Source organism: Prionailurus viverrinus, chromosome D2 (assembly GCF_022837055.1).
Source record: "Prionailurus viverrinus isolate Anna chromosome D2, UM_Priviv_1.0, whole genome shotgun sequence".
Lineage (NCBI taxonomy): Eukaryota > Metazoa > Chordata > Mammalia > Carnivora > Felidae > Prionailurus > Prionailurus viverrinus.
In genome coordinates, this window is record NC_062571.1 from 6,540,586 (window position 1) to 6,560,281 (window position 19,696).

Genomic DNA, 19,696 nt, shown 5'->3' on the forward strand with positions numbered 1-19,696 from the left:
AAAATACATTTACAGTACTGTATTTACTGAAAAAAAAAAATCCATGTGTAAGTGGACCTGCTTAGCTCAAACCTGTGTGGTTCAAAGGTTAACCGTACTTTAAATGTGAAAGGTCTAAATACATCAATAAAAAGACAAGAGATCATCAGAATAGGTGAAAAACAAGATGCTGTTTTTCTGTTTATATATTCTGTCTATAAGAAACCTACTTTAAATATAAAGATCCAGACAAGGGAAACAAAAGCAAAAATGAACTACTGGGACCTCATCAAAATAAAAAGCTTCTGCACAGCGGAGGAAACAACCAGCAAAACTAAAACGCAACCGACAGAATGGGAGAAGAGATTTGCAAACAACATATCAGATAAAGGGTTAGTATCCAAAATCTACAAAGAACTTATCAAACTCAACACCCAAAAAACAAATAACCCAGTGAAGACATGGGCAAAAGATATGAATAGACACTTCTCCAAAGAAGACATCCGGATGGCCAACCGACACATGAAAAAATGCTCCACATCACTCATCATCGGGGAAATACACATCAAAACCACAATGAGATACCACCTCCCACCTGTCAGAATGGCTCACATTAACAACTCAGGCAACAACGGATGTTGGCGAGGATGCGGAGAAAGAGGATCTCTTTTGCATTGTTGGTGGGAATGCAAGCTGGTGCAGCCCCTCTGGAAAACAGTATGGAGGTTCCTCAGAAAACTAAAAATAGAACTACCCTACGACCCAGCAAATGCACAACTAGGCATTTCTCCACGGGATACAGGTGCACTGTTTCGAAGGGACACATGCGCCCCATGTTTATAGCAGCACTATTGACAATAGGCAAAGTACGGAAAGGGCCCAAATGTCCATCAATGGATGAAACGATAAAGAAATTGTGAAATTGTGGTATATATATATGTATACATATATATATGTGTATATATATATGTATACATATATATATACACATATATATATACATACATATATATATATATACATATATATATATATATAAAATGGAGTATTACTCGGCATCAAAAAGAATGAAATCTTGCCCTGCGCAACTACGTGGATGGAACTGGAGGGTATTACGCTAAGTGAAATTAGTCAGAGAAAGACAAAAATCCTATGACTTCACTCATACGAGGACTTTAAGAGACAAAACAGATGAACATAAGGGAAGGGAAGCAAAAATAATATAAAAACAGGGAGGGGGAGAAAACAGAAGAGACTCTTAAATATGGAGAACAAACTGAGGGTTACGGGAGGGCTTGTAGGAGGGGGGATGGGCTAAATGGGGAAGGGGTGCTAAGGAATCTCCTCCTAAAATCATTGTTGCACTATATGCTAATTTGGATGTAAATTTTAAAAAATTTAAAAATTAAAAAAAAAAGATCCAGACAGGTTAAAAATAAAGGGGTGGAGAAAGATATATACCATACTAACACTAATCAGAAGAAAGCTGAAGTTGTTATTTTAACTTCGGACAAAGCACGCTTCACAACAAGAATATCCTCAGGAATAGAGAGATGACATAATGATAAAGGGGTCAAATCTCCAAGAAGACATAGCAATTTTAACGTCTATGTGCCCAACAAGAGACCGTCAAAACACACGTGGCTCTAGGCCACCGTAGGGCTGGGAGAAAACTCTGGGCCAGCCCCCTCCAGGGAGCCAGAAACTTCCCTATCCTCACATGGAATGCCATTCCCGCCCCGGAAGCCGCACCCTACACATCCTTCAACACAGGAACCTGGACGCTGGAGGCTGTACAGCCTCTGAATTGGGACTCCCTACTTTTGTTTATTTTTGAGAGAGAGAGACAGAGCACAAGTGGGGAAGGGCAGTGAAGCGGGCTCCGGGCTCTGAGCTGTCAGCACAGAGCTTGACGCGGGGCTCGAGCCCATGAACCGTGAGATCACGACCTGAGCTGAAGTCGGACGCTCAACCGACCGAGCCACCCAGGTGCCCTCCCCTCCCCTTTTTTTTTTTAGCTAGGAGAAACGTGGAGTCTGCCCATCTCATTGATCTGTCTTCAAATCTTTAGCAAACCTGCCCCCAAGAATCCTCGAGAGACTCTCCAATCTTTGCACCCACCGACCACGGTGTGCTGATGGCTAATGGATCCTCTGGATAAGCACTATTCCTGCGGACCAGGTGTTACACGTCGGATGCTGTGATTCATACGTCACAGATCCTCAAGGGCATTTCTAAATCTGCTCAGTCACTAGATGCTGGATGACTCCAGGGCCATGCCAGCCCTCACGAACCCGGACTCCTCACACATGCAGCACGCGTTAACTCGCGTGATAAACCCACACTCCGTATCTTCACCAATAGTAAGCTGGGCGATGCCCCAATCCTGTTCCTCCCTTGTCCAGCTTCGGGCAACGTCCCCTCACTCAGCCTGTGTCTCGAGGACCATGCCCACCTCTGACCTCTGAGAGCCAGAGTCTGGACCCAGCAGGACTCGCTTAATTTTCTTGTAACCTGAACCAGAAGACACGTAAGAACCCTAAGGCGCTGACAGGCACAATTTCAAGTCTGGGTTTGTTCAGGGTAAGTTTCCGGACCAAAGGGAGAGAAAAATAAAGGACATCAGTAACACGGGCCCCAGGTAGCACATTCTACTTCCCGAAGGTTACCTCAACACCTGGTTGACTTTTTGTACAATGGCAGTCAAATTAAAGCAAGGAGGTATTCTCGTTTTATGTGATGTTTATTAAGTTTTTGAGATCTTTATCACGTTGATCAATTTAGGTATTTGCTGGGGAGACAAATGAAACATTTAGCAACTAGGAAACTGGCAAAATTAGTCTCTCATACCTCATGATGTGGATTTCCTGGCACTCAGTTTGTACGAAGAGCCATTCTACTTGGCCTTACTGCCACGGGCACCGATGTCTCCCACCGCTGACTCCTGCGGAAGAATTTACAAACACTCACAGCATTTGGGGGCGTGCAGGGTGGTGAGGAGGGGTGGAGACCTGCACTCCAATCAGAGTTTCACCACTTACCGGCTGCATGACCTTGGGAGGTTTATTCAACTTCTCTGAGTCGCCTCCCACAAGATGGGGTAATCATTAACCCTGTGGCTGTGTGGCCATTAACAAGATAGCGCGTGTAAAGAATGCCCAGCTCATACAAGAGCCAAGTAAAGAAGCTACTGTCCTTAGGAGGTACTGTCTTACCAAACGAAAGGACAGAAAGGCACATGTCCTCATTCAGGCAGACCCCACCCAGTGTACTGCAATTCTGCACAACACAAGGTTTCCCTATCCTTCCTGGGATCTTCAGACCCGGGAGCCACACAGTATGTCCATTCACGAACCGGTGCCGTCGGGCATGAAGAGAAATTAGTGAATGAATTTCTTAGTACCTATGTAGTATGCAAACCTGTGATAATCTTTTTTTTTTTTTTTTTAATAAAACTGCTTTGACTTAGGAAAAAAGATCCAATGTTTAGCATGTGCCAGTGACGCGTTTTCATTACTCAAGGTGCTTTCCCTTTCGATTCGCAACACTCGCCCAAGAGTCCAAGCGCGGGAGAGGCTGTGCTAGAAACCCATCCCAGGATTCTGGTCCTCCGAGTGAGACACACGGCCGGAGCCCCAGGCGGGACACCATCACAGTTTTACATCTGTGGCAAGGTGGTCTGTCTGCATTTTGAAATTAACTTACCTGTGTGATTCTTTTGGTGTACTTTTGAAAAAAACCCAAAAAACCAACCCCCCCCCCCCCCCCCCCCCCACACACACATTTTAGGAAATCTCAAGGGGAAAGAAACATGATCGCCGTAGGCCCTGTCTCAAACTCTGGGAAGACATCCACAACTCAGGTTTTTACCTTGCTTTTAATGACTTCGTTTACGACCTCTGGGAAGCATGTGAACACATCAGGAGTAACAGCCATTTATGTTTTAAGTATCAGGTTTTATTAAAAAGTGCATTTTGATTAATTTATGGTCTAGGTAAGCTGTTAAGATATCAGTATACTCTCTGGAATAATAATAACTTTACAAATATTTAAAACAAACAAAATTTTAAAAGCCTTTTTATTTCCTTCACCGTTATTGTTTTACAATACAAATATCACCTTGGGAATACACAGGAAAAAAAAAAACCCTACGGAAGATAATTCTGCTGCAAGTAAAATACAGAATGGATATATATACTTCTTCATTCTTAAAAAACTATTTTGTTCTCCACATTGGCAAGTATGGAATAGAATACTTCCCCAAACATACTTCTGTTAGGAGTAAAACTTAGAGATACATGCAGTTTCTGCACAAATATATTTTAAAGAAATAGATCTCTGTTTTGTTGTTCACCAACAAAATTGTCATCAGAGTATGGATAACTAATTTATAGCTTTCAAGTTTTAGTTAAGTGATCATTTTCAAAACTCTCTTTTTAAAAACAAAGTATTCATGGCTGTTTTCACTGTATAGTTAAAATCGAACCACCAAATAGATGATAAAATAATTTAAGTGGTACATGTCATTGCCACCTGCTCACAATATGGGAACAGGGCTCTGAATTTCTAATTAACTCCCCCATTCGTTAATTCATAGCAATTTAAAAACCATAAGCAGTCTTCAGATTTAATTTAGCTATAAATGCAAAATTTAGTAGTGTATACATACATTTATATTTTCATGGAATATTTTATTTTAAATAAAAACATTTAAGATTGCCTACTGACCATACAATCAAGACAAGAAAGGCACTAGAAACATAGACAAATTTCTCTCCCAAGAAGCATTTTTTTTTTTTTAATTTTAACTCTCTTCTCTCTGACATGTAAAAATCTTGAAATTTGGTTTTCGTAACATCATTTTGAAAAATAAAGTTAGGAAATACTTAGAAAATCACTTTATAACAGAATCTTTTTTTTTTTTGCACTTTTTGTCACACTCTCTCTGCTTTTTACAAAACCCCAAGTTACCACACCTTTCTGTGTCTGTCATTTTTTATTTGAATAGCGGTGCAACAGGTAGAGAGATTTCAGAATCGAACCCCATTCAGGTACTTAGAAACCTTCATAGAGACATTTGCTAGAAAATGGCTTACAGCCCAATCTTTGGGGCAAGAGATATGAAAAGTATGTTTTCCCAAGAAAATAATACGCTTTATTTTCCAGATGTGACTGGAAAGACCAGAACTGATGATAGAAAAGCTTACATTTATGCTGTTGCATCGTCTACAAAGGAACGTGGTGATGCAGCTTATGCGGAACCCCGGACTCACGAACAGGAAATGTGTGCAGTGCATGATAGGTTACGTTTTCTTTATTGTTGTCCCACGCAGGTCCTTTGGAGAGAAAAAAAGATCACAGTGCTGACCAGGTAACTCAATAGGTTAAGTCAAGGAAACGGCTGAAAGATAACGGGATCGTCTGTTTATGGCGTCTGCTCTCACTGGAGTTCTCAGCACTTGGAAAGGGTCCTCGTCCCCCGCTTGGTGCGGCCGTTATGTGTCGTTCACCAAGCGGCTGTATTTCACCTGCCTCCCGAGGTGGACCACCGGCCAGGGGAAGGGCCAGTGGTAAGATCGAGGTACGATTCCTTGGACATTCTTTTCAAAGTACTGAAATGGCCTATACCACCACACCCTAGCCAGGAGGTTCATCTGGGAAGCTTCTTTGAGCACCTATGACGACAAAGACAGGAAACCAGGTCAGGGAGAGCAATTCATGGGCCCCCAAACGAACATATGTACTTTTCTAACGATCTTCCACTTTAAGTGGATGTCTTTTCCTAATTACAATTCACAAAGGACCCCGGAATGGCCCCGTGTCCACCCACGTACCCCAGTTTCGCACGCACGCCCCCACTCTGCACTCGCGTGCTAACCAGGCCACCCCCTAGCAGGAGAGCAAAGAACTCCAACTCCGGGAGCGCACGGAGAACGCGCGGCTTCCTCGATCTCTTGTCCGTAAGTGCACGCGCCCCAGTTAGTGTCTCCGTTACTCTTCTGCGATGGAAGTTAAGTGTTTGGCTGCTCGGGGGCCCAGGCCAGGAGAAGAGGGGAGGGGTGCCAATCAGACAGCAGGGGGGCCCGGCTTGGAAGGCGTTTGTCAGGGAAGGGGACGGTGATACCTGTTCTAGAAGGACGCAATCTCTGCGTCACTGTACTAACACATTTCTTGCTCATTTTTTGTTGCGACGTGGCTCGGCATCACGAAAGACAACGCAATCCCAGTTGCCTAGCCCCCCTGGAGAGAGGCCTAAGACATCCGTGGGTTCTCTGCACGTCCCCCCGCCCCCATGCCAGCACCGCCAGGCCAGGCGTTGAGAGAAGCCGTAATCAGACAAGGGGAAAACTCACTTGCTGATTGGCCATAGTGTGGTACCACCAGAAGAGTCTTGTGGTGATGTAATACGCCACCACCACGTCCACAGTGTAGTGGTCATGCGCTAAGAGAATACAGAAGATCCCAACCACGCTGAGGAGCCAGCATATCCAGTGGTACCACCACAGTCGTCGAGGGGAATCTGAAAAGAGGAGCGATTCACACCGGTTACTCTGACCTTTCCATCTGAAAACAGATCATTTGGGCTGCAAATTTAAGGGTCTTAGCTTATATGTAGTCAAGGTTAGAATGGAAGCAGCTTGGGGTGTCTGGGGGGCTCCGTCGGTGAAGCATCCGACTTCGGCTCAAGTCACGATGTCGCGGTCTGTGAGTTCGAGCCCCGTGTTGGGCTCTGGGCTGACAGCTCGGAGCCTGGAGCCTGCTTCGGATTCTGTGTCTCCCTCGCTCTCCGCCCCTCCCCCGTTTGCGCGCTATCTCTGTCTCTCAAAAACAAGTAAGTGTTAAAAAAAAAAAAGAATGGAAGCAGCTTATCTTATGAAGTGACTTTATTAGCAATTGTAATTTATACTTGGCTACTGCCTGATTCACATATAAAGGCAGTTGAGAAGGACAACTAAGAGGATAATGCGTCGTGTTCCATTAAAAAAAAAAAAAAAGCCTGTCCACTGACATTTAATTCAACTTACTTATAAATAATTTGGAGTTAATGCTCCAAACAAAAATCAATACTTTTTGGTCTATAGATCCTTACACACGGACTAGGCAATTAGAATTGATACAACTGTCCCACTTGCTTCCCAAGCTTTGTGACTAAACACTGACCTGAAACTCTGTAAGAGTCTCAGATTCCATTTCTCAAACAGAAATAAGAAAGAATCCAAATGCCTGGGAATTTTGGTGCAAGTGCATTCAAAGGCAGGGTAGTGTCAGGTCAATACCTGTCCGTACCTTGATTTGGAAGCTCCCACCTGAGGGGAGCACCATAATCTCTATTTGTCCAGGCCTTCCCACTTTGCATTCTCAAAGAATGGGCTGAAGAGGGTCTGAAATTTTATGCAAAAATGTCACTTGAATGTGATCCGTCCTCCCTACCCAGGGGAAGAAAGGTTAGACTTTCACTGGCTTCTTACAGCATACAAGTACTCCTCATTTGGGGGTGCCTGGGTGGCTCAGTCGGTTGAGCATCTGACTTCAGCTCAGGTCATGATCTCACGGTTCGTGAGTTTGAGCCCTGCATCACGCTCTGTGCTGACAGCTCAGAGCCTGGAGCCTGCTTCGGATTCTGTGTCTCCCTCTCTCTCTGCCCCTCCTCCACTCACACTCTGTCTCTCTCTGCCTCTCAAAAATAAAGACAATTAAAAAAAAATAAAAAAAAAAAGAACTAGTCATTCGTTTAACCAGTATTTATTGAACATCTACTATGTGCCTGGGACAGGAAATGCTCTGGGTATAGAGATCAACGAACAAAACAGGCAAAGAGCCTGCCTTTGTTGGGGGAGATCCCTTCCTGGGACAGAGGAGACACAGTAAAAAATAATTATAATAAAGAAGGAGATTTTACACTGTGTTAGAAGGTGTTAAATGCTATGAAAAAATAAAGTTGAACAGGAGAAGCAGGATCAGAAACCGAGAAGGGGAAGGGAGGTTTGTGACTTTAAATGGAGTGGTCAGGGCAGGGGTGGGGGGCACCGTACCCCACCCCCAGGAAAATCTGCATTGATACACCCTACAGCTACCATTCATTCTTCATGCACGTGTTACAGTGCGGACATGACACCCGTTTTAATTTCTACAACCTGTCCCTCGGCCATAGAGCGCTGCCAGTGTCTCGCTCTAAAGACGAGGAAGCTAAGACTCAGAGAGGTTAAGGTCTTTCCCCGTCACAGAGGTGGGGATGGCACCAGGACTCAAAGTCCGAGGTTGTGAGCCGCGTCCTCCAAGTGTCCCGACATGGCCACGCTTCCTTTGAGGATAAGACTTCACTGCCTTTACAGTACAACCAGCAGGGAGCGCTCCCCACGCTGTGACAACCCCCTCCGCTCCCCCCTCCCCCCCCCCCCCCCCCCCCGGCAAAAGGGCCAAACCGACAGAAAGTGTTAGAATTCACTCAGAAGGTGCCCCATGCATACCCCCCCAGACCCCTCCGGACCGCAGCACAAAGAGAGCCTCATGTCTCACAAACATCCTCTGAGAGAAAAAAGGGGGCAAAAGACCATATACAACGTCATACCACATGTTAATTTTAGAAACCACAAAGCCATCATCGGCAAGACTCAAGACATGCATGGAAATGACACAGGAACATGGGAGGCAAGGCATGAACAGCCTTAATCATATGTTAGCGCTGTATGTGCTTCACAAAGGGTTATCTGAAACAGATATGGTGAATGCCAGCATCTGTTAAATCTGAGCAGGAGACAGGGGTTTATTTAAACATTTTTTGTGTGTTTCGCAATAAAATATTTTAAGTACGCTTAAAAATATATTTTAGGTAGTTGTTTGTAAGTTTCTGTGTTTTGAGAGAGGGTGAGCGAGCAGGGGAGGGGCAGAGAGAGCGGGAGAGGGAGAATCCCAAGCACTGTCAGCCCAGAGCCTGATGCTGGGCTCGAACCCACCAACCGGGAGGTCATGCCCTGAGCGGAAATCAGGAGACGGATGCTTCACCGACTGAGCCCCCCAGGCGGCCCTTACGTACATTTTAAAGGAGACTCCCTTTTGGCGCCTGCATCACTTAGTGTCCCTGAGCCCCCGGCTTCTATGAGGGCAGAGACCTCGCTGACCCCCACGCGCAGCGCAGGGCGGTGACACGTGGTCTACATCACGTGCCACCAGGCCTGGGCTCACGAGCGTTCCTCCCGGCTCCTTCCAGCAGCTGTAGCGCAGCCCGGAAGGCTCTGCCGACACCAGAGGAGACGAGGCGCCCGTCCCCCCCGTCCCCCCCCCCCCCCCCCCGGGCAAGAACGGTGACCCCGCCCCCCGCCCCCTGCCGCGCTGGGGGCCCGCGGTGTCGGGGTGCGGTGGGGACGCTGCCGGAGGGCTGTCCTCGACTTACACTCTTTGATAAATAAGTAAGTGAGCGTGAGCATGACCGTGTGGCCGCTGTACAGGTAGTCCCCGCACATGTTGTGAGAGCCGGTGATGGACAGGCCGCCACCGGCAATGAGCTTCATTATCCTCCGCACTTGTGCTTCCCAGTCTCCGAACAGCTGTGGGAGAGGAGAGAGGAGAGGCGTTACCGGTCCACCCCGGAGTGCTGTGGCGCCCTCCTCCGGTCAGGGCCAGGCCCTGCGATACCCTGACTTCTGCCGAGAAACGCACACCTGGCCCTGGACGTGGCTCTCGGCACCACCTCTGCCATTTCCTGAGACAAAAGGCATCTGTGGCTAGTCACAACCAGCCGCTTTCACCCGCACCTGAGAGCTCGTTAGGGCGGTGACCCTCGGAAGGTCCTGGAGCGTCGGGGCTGGACCCGGGAGAACCAACCCCATGAGGGCTCGACCACCAGGGAGGGGCGAGGGCTGAGGTGGATGGCCAGTGACTCATCAGTCCTGCTTACAGGGGCGCCTGGTCGGCTCCATCGGTTAAGCGTCCGACTTCTGCTCAGGTCCTGATCTCGGGGTTTGTGAGTTCGAGCCCCGCATCGGGCTCTGCGCTGACAGCTGGGAGCCTGGACCCTGCTTCACATTCTGTACCTCCCTCTCTCTCTGCCCCTCCCCTGCTCACGCTCTGCCTCTGTCTCTCTCTCTCTCAAGAATAAATAAAAACATTAAAAAAATCCTGCTTATTACATAACGATGCCTCCACAAAAATCCACGAGGGTGGAGGTTCAGAAAGCGACCAGGCTGATGACAAAGTAGAGATGTGGGGGGCGTGGGAGCCGTGCGCCCCTTGCCAGAGACCTCGCCCAGGGCATTCCTTCCGTCCGGCTGCCCTAAGTTACATCCTCTTATAATACGCCGGGTCTCTGGTAAGTTACATGTTTTCCTTAGTTTTGGGAACAACCGTTAGCAAACTAACCAAATCTGGGGGGGGTCACGGGAACCCCTAATTTACAGCTCAGTGATCGGACACATAGGTGACAGCCTGCACTCGTCACTGGAGTCTGAAGGGGGAGGGGTCAGTCGGTGTGACACAGAGGTCCCTCCAGGGAGGGAGCAACAGAACTAACGCCCCCCACACGTGCTCACAGAAGCGCCTGGTGTGGGTGCTGAGGAGAGGAGGCACACGGGAATGTTCCGGCTTTTTGAGCTTCCATCAAGACACGTAAACCCCCCCCATGAAGGCTGCTGTCCACGTTCACTAGAGAGGAAGCGTGTGGCCACAGCCGTTCCTTGCTTGCGCTTTCTGGAGCACGTTTCAGCAGACGCTTGCCCCATTTTTAAAATTACACTGATAGAGAAAGAGTAACTGATCGCGGTTTACGACGGGAGCCACTTGGGGGAAAATATCTGGGACAAGTCCCCATGCTCAGCTTACAGGACAGCGGCTCTACGGACCCAGCTGACGCTGGAGGCTGAGGAGGTCAAATGGGACTTTCGGCGACCAAAGTGACACAAGGGACTGATTGGATGTACCTTCAATCTACTGAAATCACGTGAGGGGAACCGTGTGCTCTTCCTTTTCAGTAAGAGTGAAACAATCTCACGGATAAATCTCCGTCTCTGATGCAAGTCTGGGCTGCACGCCGGAGTCATCAGAGGCTTAAACAACACACTCCCTGCCATTTTTCTTTGCTATGTCAAACGGTCTGTATCTTAGGTTGCCAGCACACTAGTCACTTTTAACCAGAATTAAATTAATCACCCTGACCCTTTTCAACATTTCACTGATAACATGCCAGGCTTTGGGAAACACGTGGTCTGCTACAATTTCCCTTTAAGAAAATGTATCAAGATTTCCAGTCAAGGATGGCAGGTTGGACACATGGCACAGAGGAGACAGATTTCCAAATTCAAAGGGTCACCACAAGAAAACAGACCTCTACGGCAAGACTTGGCACCACGAGATTTCAGGTACACAGTGGGGGGTTAGCAAGAGACCCTAATGCCTCCAGAAATCAAAAACAAGCTTCATACTTCGGGCGCCTGGGTGGCTCAGTCGGTTAAGCGCCAACTTTGGCTCAGGTCATGATCTCACGGTTTGTGAGTGCGAGCACCGCGTCGGGCTCTGTGCTGGCAGCTCGGAGCCTGGAGCCTGCTTCAGATTCTGTGTCTCCCTCTCTCTCTGCCCCTCCCCTCCACTTGCACTCTGTCTCTCTCTGTCTCAAAAATAAGTAAACATTAAAATTAAAGTCATGGTGTATTTATAAAAAAAAAAACACAAACAAGCTTCATACAAAGGATCAAGAGTCAGCTTTTTCAAAAACAATCCTGGAAGACAGAAGGCTTTGGAAAAATGCCTCCAAATTCCGTAGGAAAATGATTTTCAACTCAGCAACCTATGCCCAGCCATACTCTTAAGCGACCCTGCAGTACAGGGTCGACTAAAGCCGTTTTCACAAGATTTCACAGTACTTACCACCTACATACTCTTCGGGGAACTAGAGAGTATACGCTGTGTAAAGCAGAAAGAGCAGAAAAAAAGAAGAGACAGGATTTGCTAGGTCGTCAGTGAAGGCAGAGCCGAGGGGCTGTGAGCCTGCACAGTGAACCATGGGCGGGGGGGGGGGGGGGGTACGGGTGCGAGGGTCATCCGCGGGAAGGTGAAACCACATGGGGGTGAGTGTGCACACAGAACACTAAGAAAGCAAAAGGCAAGGCACTCGCTAACTCTCTAAGAAACAAAATGTTGTGCACAAGAGTCATTATAGGAAACGACTCAAGCTGGCTACGAAGAGCATTTAGAAACTAATAGTGTGAACACGAAATGTGGAGTTAAGTCAGAACAGAAATCCAGACCCGGACAGGGAAGAGGGGACAGGAAGCAGGACCGCCCACCAGGGGGGGTGGGGGCTGGGGCACCGTGGACCCTCCCTCCAGCCTTCCCATAGGAGGTCAATAATAAGACTTCCATCAGAAAAACAGAGAAACTGGGGCGCCTGGGTGGCGCAGTCGGTTAAGCGTCCGACTTCAGCCAGGTCACGATCTCGAGGTCCTTGAGTTCGAGCCCCGCGTTGGGCTCTGGGCTGACGGCTCGGAGCCTGGAGCCTCTTTCTGATTCTGTGTCTCCCTCTCTCTCTGCCCCTCCCCCGTTCATGCTCTGTCTCTCTCTGTCCCAAAAATAAATAAACGTTGAAGAAAAAAAATTTAAAAAAAAAAGAAAAAAAAAAAAAGAAAAACAGAGAAACAGAACTGCCGTGTCCCTTACAGACCGCAGGGTAACACACACACACACACATATCTGTGAAAAGTAAAAAGCTATGAAGGTAAGCACCACCAGCTTCAGTTAAAATTGTTGAAAGCAGTTAGGAACGTGGGCTGGAGTTGGTCAGGGTTCAGGGGGACGGGTGGCTACAGTGTGTTGTGAAAGTTGTACAGAACCATTTTGTTTAAAAACATTTTTAAAATGTCTACTTATTTTTGGAAAAAGAGAGAGAGTATGAGGGCGGGGCAGAGAGAGAGAGGGAGACTCAGAATCCGAAGCGGGCTCCAGGCTCTGAGCTGTCAGCACAGAGCCCGATGTGGGGCTCAAACTCATGAACTGTGAGATCATGACCTGAGCTGAAGTCGGATGCTTAACTGAGGCACCCAGGTGCCCATTTTTTTTTTTTAATTGCACATATGTAATAAACACGATAGAAATTTTTCAAAAGATTTAAATGGAAAGTTGGGTCCAGTTCTGTCATAACAATGCATAGTATAAAGAGGAAAATTATGGCAACAAAAGCCTGAGTAGCTTTTCATTTTATTCCATTTCAGATTGTCTTTCCAAAAACTGTGTTTTTTACACTAGAAATCCTATTCTCAGGCACCACCACCCTGTAATTTGCCCTCCCGTTTTAGCAGGAAAATATTTGTGGGGAACCTGTACGCATGGGGAACCTGTACGCGTGGGGAGGAGGGAGACATTACCAGGTAAACACAGCATCGAGAAAAAAATAGCTGAAAATTAATGCTGCATTTCCTCCAAGTGCCCTTAAAACACCTAAGCTTTCTTTTAAAAAACCTCTTTCCGTGGCTGTCAAACCTCTGGGAGGGGCAGTCTCTTCAAGCTTAGTGGGAAACAGGAAAAGAAGGTGGATGGCTATGGCCACATATTAAATATGTTAAAAAAAAAAAAAGCAAACAAAGTAAAAGACATGTTGCATAACAACCGGAGCAGAAACCAGCTAACAGCTTTTTCACGGAAACTGACCATACGAACCAAGTAAATAACACCAACGTGGGAGACAAAATGTATCAGAGGACAAAGGATATGACCAGCGGGAGGCATGGAGACTGCCAAACAAACAGATACAAACTTTGCTCCCGTATCAAGTTAGCAAAGCTAAGGGAAGCGGAAGCAGGGCTGGGGCTGGCGGGGCAGGCCCAGCGGCTGGGTGAGGGGGGTGAACCGAATGCACCTGCCAGCCGGGAGGGGTGGCGGGCAGACTGGGCTCTGCCACTTAGCTGGGTGATCCGAGGCGGCCGGACCAGTCTAACCCTCCACTTCCTCACCTACCACTTGGGGAGCATCATCATTATGACAATCGACAAAATTCTCCTGCAAAAATCATCATCGATATTGACCGGCAATCCAAACGGCATCGCCCGTGACTCGTTTACACGGAGTCTCAGAGCCTACCGCAAAGAAATGATCCCAGATGGGAATGAACGCTTTAGGTAGAACTCTCCCACTATGATATTACGTATAAAAGGAACAGAGTGGAAACAATCTAACCAGGAATTGTTATTAAATAACTGCTTGCTTGCTACTCGAAGCCCAGGCCGGCAAGTACTGGCAACATCAGGACTCCCTATAAAATGATTCTCAAACCTACTGAACCACCATCTGAGGCGACTGGTTAGACTCACACCACAGTGATTCAAATGCGTTGACTTGGGCTACGACTGCGTAATAAATGATGAACGAAATCAGTTTATAATGCCTGTGTAGTAAGTCTGTATCATAGACATCGTCTCTTATCGAGGAAAAAATAAAATATTTGGCATAATCAACTGCATTTTTTTAAAAACAAGCACAGAGAACACGTAGAACGTACAAACTACACGTCAGCAGGGTTTCAATGGAAGCTGGCAGGATTTCTCCCAGTCTCTGTCCCAAAGGGACTTCTAGAAGTCCCCGCTCCTTGGGCTAGAGAGGAATTCTCTTGGAAGTCTCCAGTTGTGGGATCTCGGCGGCCTTCGAGTGCAGGCAGGACATACGGGAAGAGACTAAATAAGAGGAAAAGACAGGAACTCTGGTCTTCTCTCTCATGCTTACTTTAGTTTCATTCCCCAATCTGCCTGCCCCCCTCTGCGGCATCCTCAAAAAGCTGCCGCGAACATTCTGCGGGGTGTTTCTTACTTGCAGTCGGTGGGAAAGAGCATGGACTGCGCTCACCCCACTGTCGCTGGAGAAGTACCCCGCCCCCCACAACAGGAGACTGTTGAATGCTCATTTCTGAAAGCAGAGATATTTTGGGGGGACATTCACACCAATCACTTTCTCAGTAGATGCTACAAAGCTGTAGTAATTCACTCTGCGAATTATTGTCTCTTAGGGACACAGAAAAGTCAGTTTTCAGTGAAAATACAGCAATTTTCTTCAGCATCTGATGAATGGCTAAGAAGTAAACTGGCCCAAATCGCTTAAGCAATAACAAGGCACAGGAAGAAACCGCGAGCAGGAGGCTGGAGAGGCTTCCTAATGACGCAGACTAATCTAGTACAGTTAGAAACCAGTGAGCCCCTGGCTATTAGAAAGCAGGCTTCCCCAAGTTTTCAGGGCTGAGTACCAGAGCGCTTGGATGAGAATTTGTTCACCATCACCCGGTTCGCACATGGTCTAGCACACTTGCCTCTTCCCTTTGCTGCATCTGAAGAGCAGGGACACTCACCCCCTACTGGCCCGAGAGGGCACACCCGGAACCGAGCTCACCAAATAATGCTGCGTCATCCAACGGCTCCGGTCTAACCCTGACGAATGGCTGCAAGGCGATGGGAGTGGAAATGCTACTGAGTATAATCCCTGCCCCTCACGGAGGCTTCGCCCTGCAGAAGCCCTGGAAAATCGGCACGGCTGGTCGCATCTGCCGGCTGCTCAGTGTTGGAGCTGGGGAGGGGACCCAAGTCCTGGGACCCCATCTGCCACTGTCCGAGGCACTGCAGGCCCCCTGCACACCGCCGGTCCCCCCAGCTTTGCATAAGCCAGGACCTGGGTACACGCGGAGTAACTTTTCCTCCAGCAGCCTCCTCCTGTCCAGATGTTCAGAGGTCACGTCCTGTGATCATGCCCCACTGCAAAGCCATGCAGCCAGGTAGCTCTCAAATTACTCATTCATTCATTCATTCATTCATTCATTCAATGAATCTACCTACTACCATCAGGTCAAATAACTTTTTGTTATTTGCTGAAGAACAATCTCCCCACCAAACAGAAACGTCACTCTCCTCTACAACAAGCCGAGAAGGCCGCTCTGAGCCCCCAGACCACAGGCACACCCGCTAGGGAAGCAGGCATCGAGGCACGGAAGGGCTGGCGGCATGCCTATCACGCCCGAGCACCTGCAGCTGAGAAACACACGCTCCACACTGCGGCTTCCCTCAGCTTCTCTCCCTGATGACGGAGCCCGAAACGGCAAGACTCCGCCGCTCCCTGCGTGTCACCCGGCGGGGCAGCCCTCCCAACCAATGACGCGTCCGTAAGAACTAGCAGGAGTCATGAGAACGTCCTTCGCGGGAGAGGTGGTGTGCCTGCGGGTTGGGTGAACGGTTCTTGTGATTCCGTACTCCTGCCCCGCACGATTTCTCACACCGTCTTACTACTACTTGAGCGGGCAGGAAAAAGGGAATGGTAACAGGGTGATTTTGTGTACGAAAACATTAGCTTTTGTAGGGATGGAGAGTCCAACTTTTCCACTGAGTTTCCCCATTAATGATCCGGTCGTATCCTCACCAGCCTGTGGGGCGGTTGGTGCAGAGGCTGTGACGCCCATTTCACAGATGAGCAAATCAGCAGAGAGGCTGTTTCTCTGTTTCACCCAGTGAGTCGTCTGGGCTCAGATCCCACCTCTCCCCTCCCTAAGCGAGCTTGCCTCTGGGTCCCTACAGACAGCCTGCTGTTGTCCCCAACGCCTCCCCCAGATGACAAAGGCTCCAGAGCATCTCCAGGTTGTGGTGGCGGTTCTCACGAAATCCAGCCCACTTTAGGCATGTCATTTCCAGGCAGGTGCACAGGAGTACTCGCTAAAGAGCCACTTTCCATAAGTGTTTTTTTTTTTTTCCCATTTAAATCAAACTTCCCCATTTCTATAAAAGTTGTTCTCATGGAAATCGTTCACAAGCCAAGGGCACGTTTTCCGCCTTCTCTAACAAGGTGTTTCCCACCTGTCCTTAACTTTCCTCGCCCTGGGCTGGGCTGTGCCGGAGGAGTGCTCCCAATGTCTCTGAGTCTGCCTGCACAGGAGCACAAACCCCGGGTGGGGGTCCGGCGTCCGGGGGGCTCTGGACGGACACTCTGCCCAATGCGGCCTCAGCGTTCTCTAGTCTGGAAGACGGCAAGAATGATACTTCCTCGCCCGCGGCACCCCCCAGCCAAGGTGAGGGGAGGTCTGCTACAAGTGCCTGCTCCGTTATAAAGTGCATCCAAACTTTGGGCAGCATGGCAATGACCATGTCCTTCAGGGAGAACCCCACCCCGGTACCCAGCAATCCAGATCGGGGTGGCTGTCCACGTGGGCCTCACCGACGCTCGTCTGTGGTCACAAGGCACTTTTCTGAACCCTTCTCCTCCACGTGGTAACTGCTTCATTCCTGGGAAGACTTCGTTTCACCCACAAATATCGCGTCCACCTCCACTGATGTGGAGAGATTTCACTGCGCATCCTCTTAGAACACATTCGTGCAACTTCTAAAAAGACGTTTCCCCCCCTTAAGGTCTGAAGGATCTGGCTGTCTGCACCTCTCCATTGTCAAGTGTATCCATCCATTCTAATACTATGCGGGTTGTTTTCTTTTTTATTTTGTGGGGGCACAGTCTCTCTAATTATCATCAATAAAACACGAAATGCGCAACCAGCCTCCCTTTCTCCCCCTAAAAACTTCTGTATTTTTTTTATGACCTCTAGTAAAGGAGACTTACCAAAGCTTCACAAAATCTTAAAAAAAGGTTGGCTCCAGATGTCCCATTTTCTTATTTGTTACATTAAATAAATCCAGTATTTCAGCAAAGCACTAATCACCCTTTAACAAAAGTACATTTGCTTTTAGTGTTGAGCGATGCTTTAGCCTCACTTGTTCATGAAGCAAAAATTTATAAGCAAATTCCCTCAGATGTTTATTAGGAAAATCCCTAAATCTAAAGGACAGTACAGGTCTTCCTCGACTGTACTGCCTCCTAATAAACCCACAGTGAGTTGAAAAATGTAAGTGGAAAATGCGTTTACTGTATCACTGTAAAATCAGAAAATCCTAAGTTGAGCCGCTATCCTTGGGAATCGTGTGTCTGATAAACACCCACAGACTCTGTGCTTAGCCTCCTCCATCATCGATGTGCTGCCACCCTTGCTCCATTCTCCCTCTTTTTCCTGGACCAGCTGAGGACAAACTGAATGTGCTAGGACATGTTCCTCCATTGTCACACTCCTAACTTTTAACAACGAGGCAGTATGGTCCCAGTTAAGACATCTCTGGAATGCCCTTCACAGCTCTTATGCCCCAGCCAAGGGTCTGATCAGAGAATGCACAGTGAGGACACTTGTCACAGTCTTAATTTCTCCCAGTCTGCTAGTTTCTCGGTCTTTGTTTTTATGGCGCTGATATTTCTGAAGAGTCCAGCCTTGTTTCTTTACAGAATGTCCCTCAATTTGGGTTTATCTGATTGTTTATGTTCAAGTCCGGGTGAAATGTTATTGGCAGGAATATTACAGAAATGGCAGGCCCTTCTCTGCACACCATAGCGACAAGCATCTCTCATCATTTGTCCCGTGACCGGTTTGATCACTTGGCTACAGCAGTGCCTGCCGGATTTCTCCACCAAATACACACCTCTGCCCCTTTATGATTAATAAGCAGTTTGTGTTCTTTTCTAAATTAGCTAAGTATCATGCCCTCAACCTTTCACCTAATGGCCTTAGCACCAATAATGGTGCTTGAATTACTACTGTAGTCGTTACAAATGGTGATTTTCTAGTATTTCTTTTACCTTTTTCTCCCTCAATTCTTAAAAGCTTTTTTTGCCCTAATGTATTATAATCAACTACTGTCATTATTTCATTGTGATACTATAATTATCTCAAACACGGCCAGCGGGAACCTCTCCAGCAGGGAGTATGGCTTCTCAATGGGATGCCCTGGCCTGCGGTGGCCGGGCAGCCCTTCCCTCAGGACACAAGTCCATTTGTCCATCTGCCCCTACTCTGACACAGTGGAAAATGCTTCCTGGAGACCCATCTGCCACCATCTGTGGGTCTCCCTGGGGTGCCTACTGAGTTCTCTAAGTCTGGTGACCTGCTTACTCTAGACAGCTGCTGCCACGTGGAAAACCTGTCACCTTCCCAGGGTCCCCCAAACACAACCCTCCCTCTCCACCTCACCTCTAAATCAGGCCATAGTGGCAACGCAGCCTCATCGCCTCCCTCACGACCTGAGACGTGGCCAGACTCCCTGCCCCGTCACTAAAGACTGACAGTAACTGGGAGGCAGCGGGGGGGGGGGGGGGGGGGGGGGGCAGCTCTGAACCATCTGTAACTCCCTCACACCCCCGGGGGTGCCAAATGACAGGGTGTTCAGGACAGGGGCCTGGCATCCGGCACCTGGGCAAGTCCTCTGTCCCCCCTCCCTCCCAGACAGCTGGAGGGTCCCTCGAAGGAGCACAGGTGACCACCTCTCACTCCTGCTATGCCTTCCCCTGCAGCCTGGCTCCTCGGAAGGGTGACAAGACCCCTCAAGTCTGCCCACTGCGCCTCTCCGGCTTCATCCCTGGCCACTTGCCACTGGGGCCCACACCCAGGGTCACCCCCTTCCCCAGGCCTCCTCTGTGCTTCCCCATGGCTCAACCCCACCTGGTAAACTCCTCACCCTTTGAGACCTGGCCGGGACGGCCGACACCCAGCAGAGTATGCTACCTTCTGTGGGCACCATAGGCAGGTGACGGCGATCTGCCGGGTGACTCAGGGGAACCTGGGTGTCCACGGGGGCCCCTGTGGTATCGATCTGTGTATCCTCAAATCTCACCCCACACAGGTGCTCTAGAAATGCTTGTTCAGGAAACAATCTCCCTGCCTCACAATGTGGGGGCT

At 48.4% G+C, this 19,696-nt stretch overlaps 1 protein-coding gene across 11 annotated transcripts in view; it reads right to left on the reverse strand.

The window, feature by feature from the left end:
* Window positions 1–4,027: 4,027 nt before the first annotated feature.
* Window positions 4,028–19,696, reverse strand: part of SGMS1 (sphingomyelin synthase 1) — a 289,080-nt gene continuing 273,411 nt past the window's right edge. For all 11 annotated transcript variants that reach the window (XM_047824526.1, XM_047824533.1, XM_047824527.1 and 8 more), the window contains 3 exons: window positions 9,371–9,524; window positions 6,333–6,499; window positions 4,028–5,654 (listed from right to left, as the gene is read on the reverse strand). In XM_047824526.1, coding sequence (XP_047680482.1) covers window positions 5,475–5,654; window positions 6,333–6,499; window positions 9,371–9,524 — 501 coding nt within the window. In that variant the 3' untranslated portion in view covers window positions 4,028–5,474. The remainder of the gene's footprint in view (window positions 5,655–6,332; window positions 6,500–9,370; window positions 9,525–19,696) is intronic.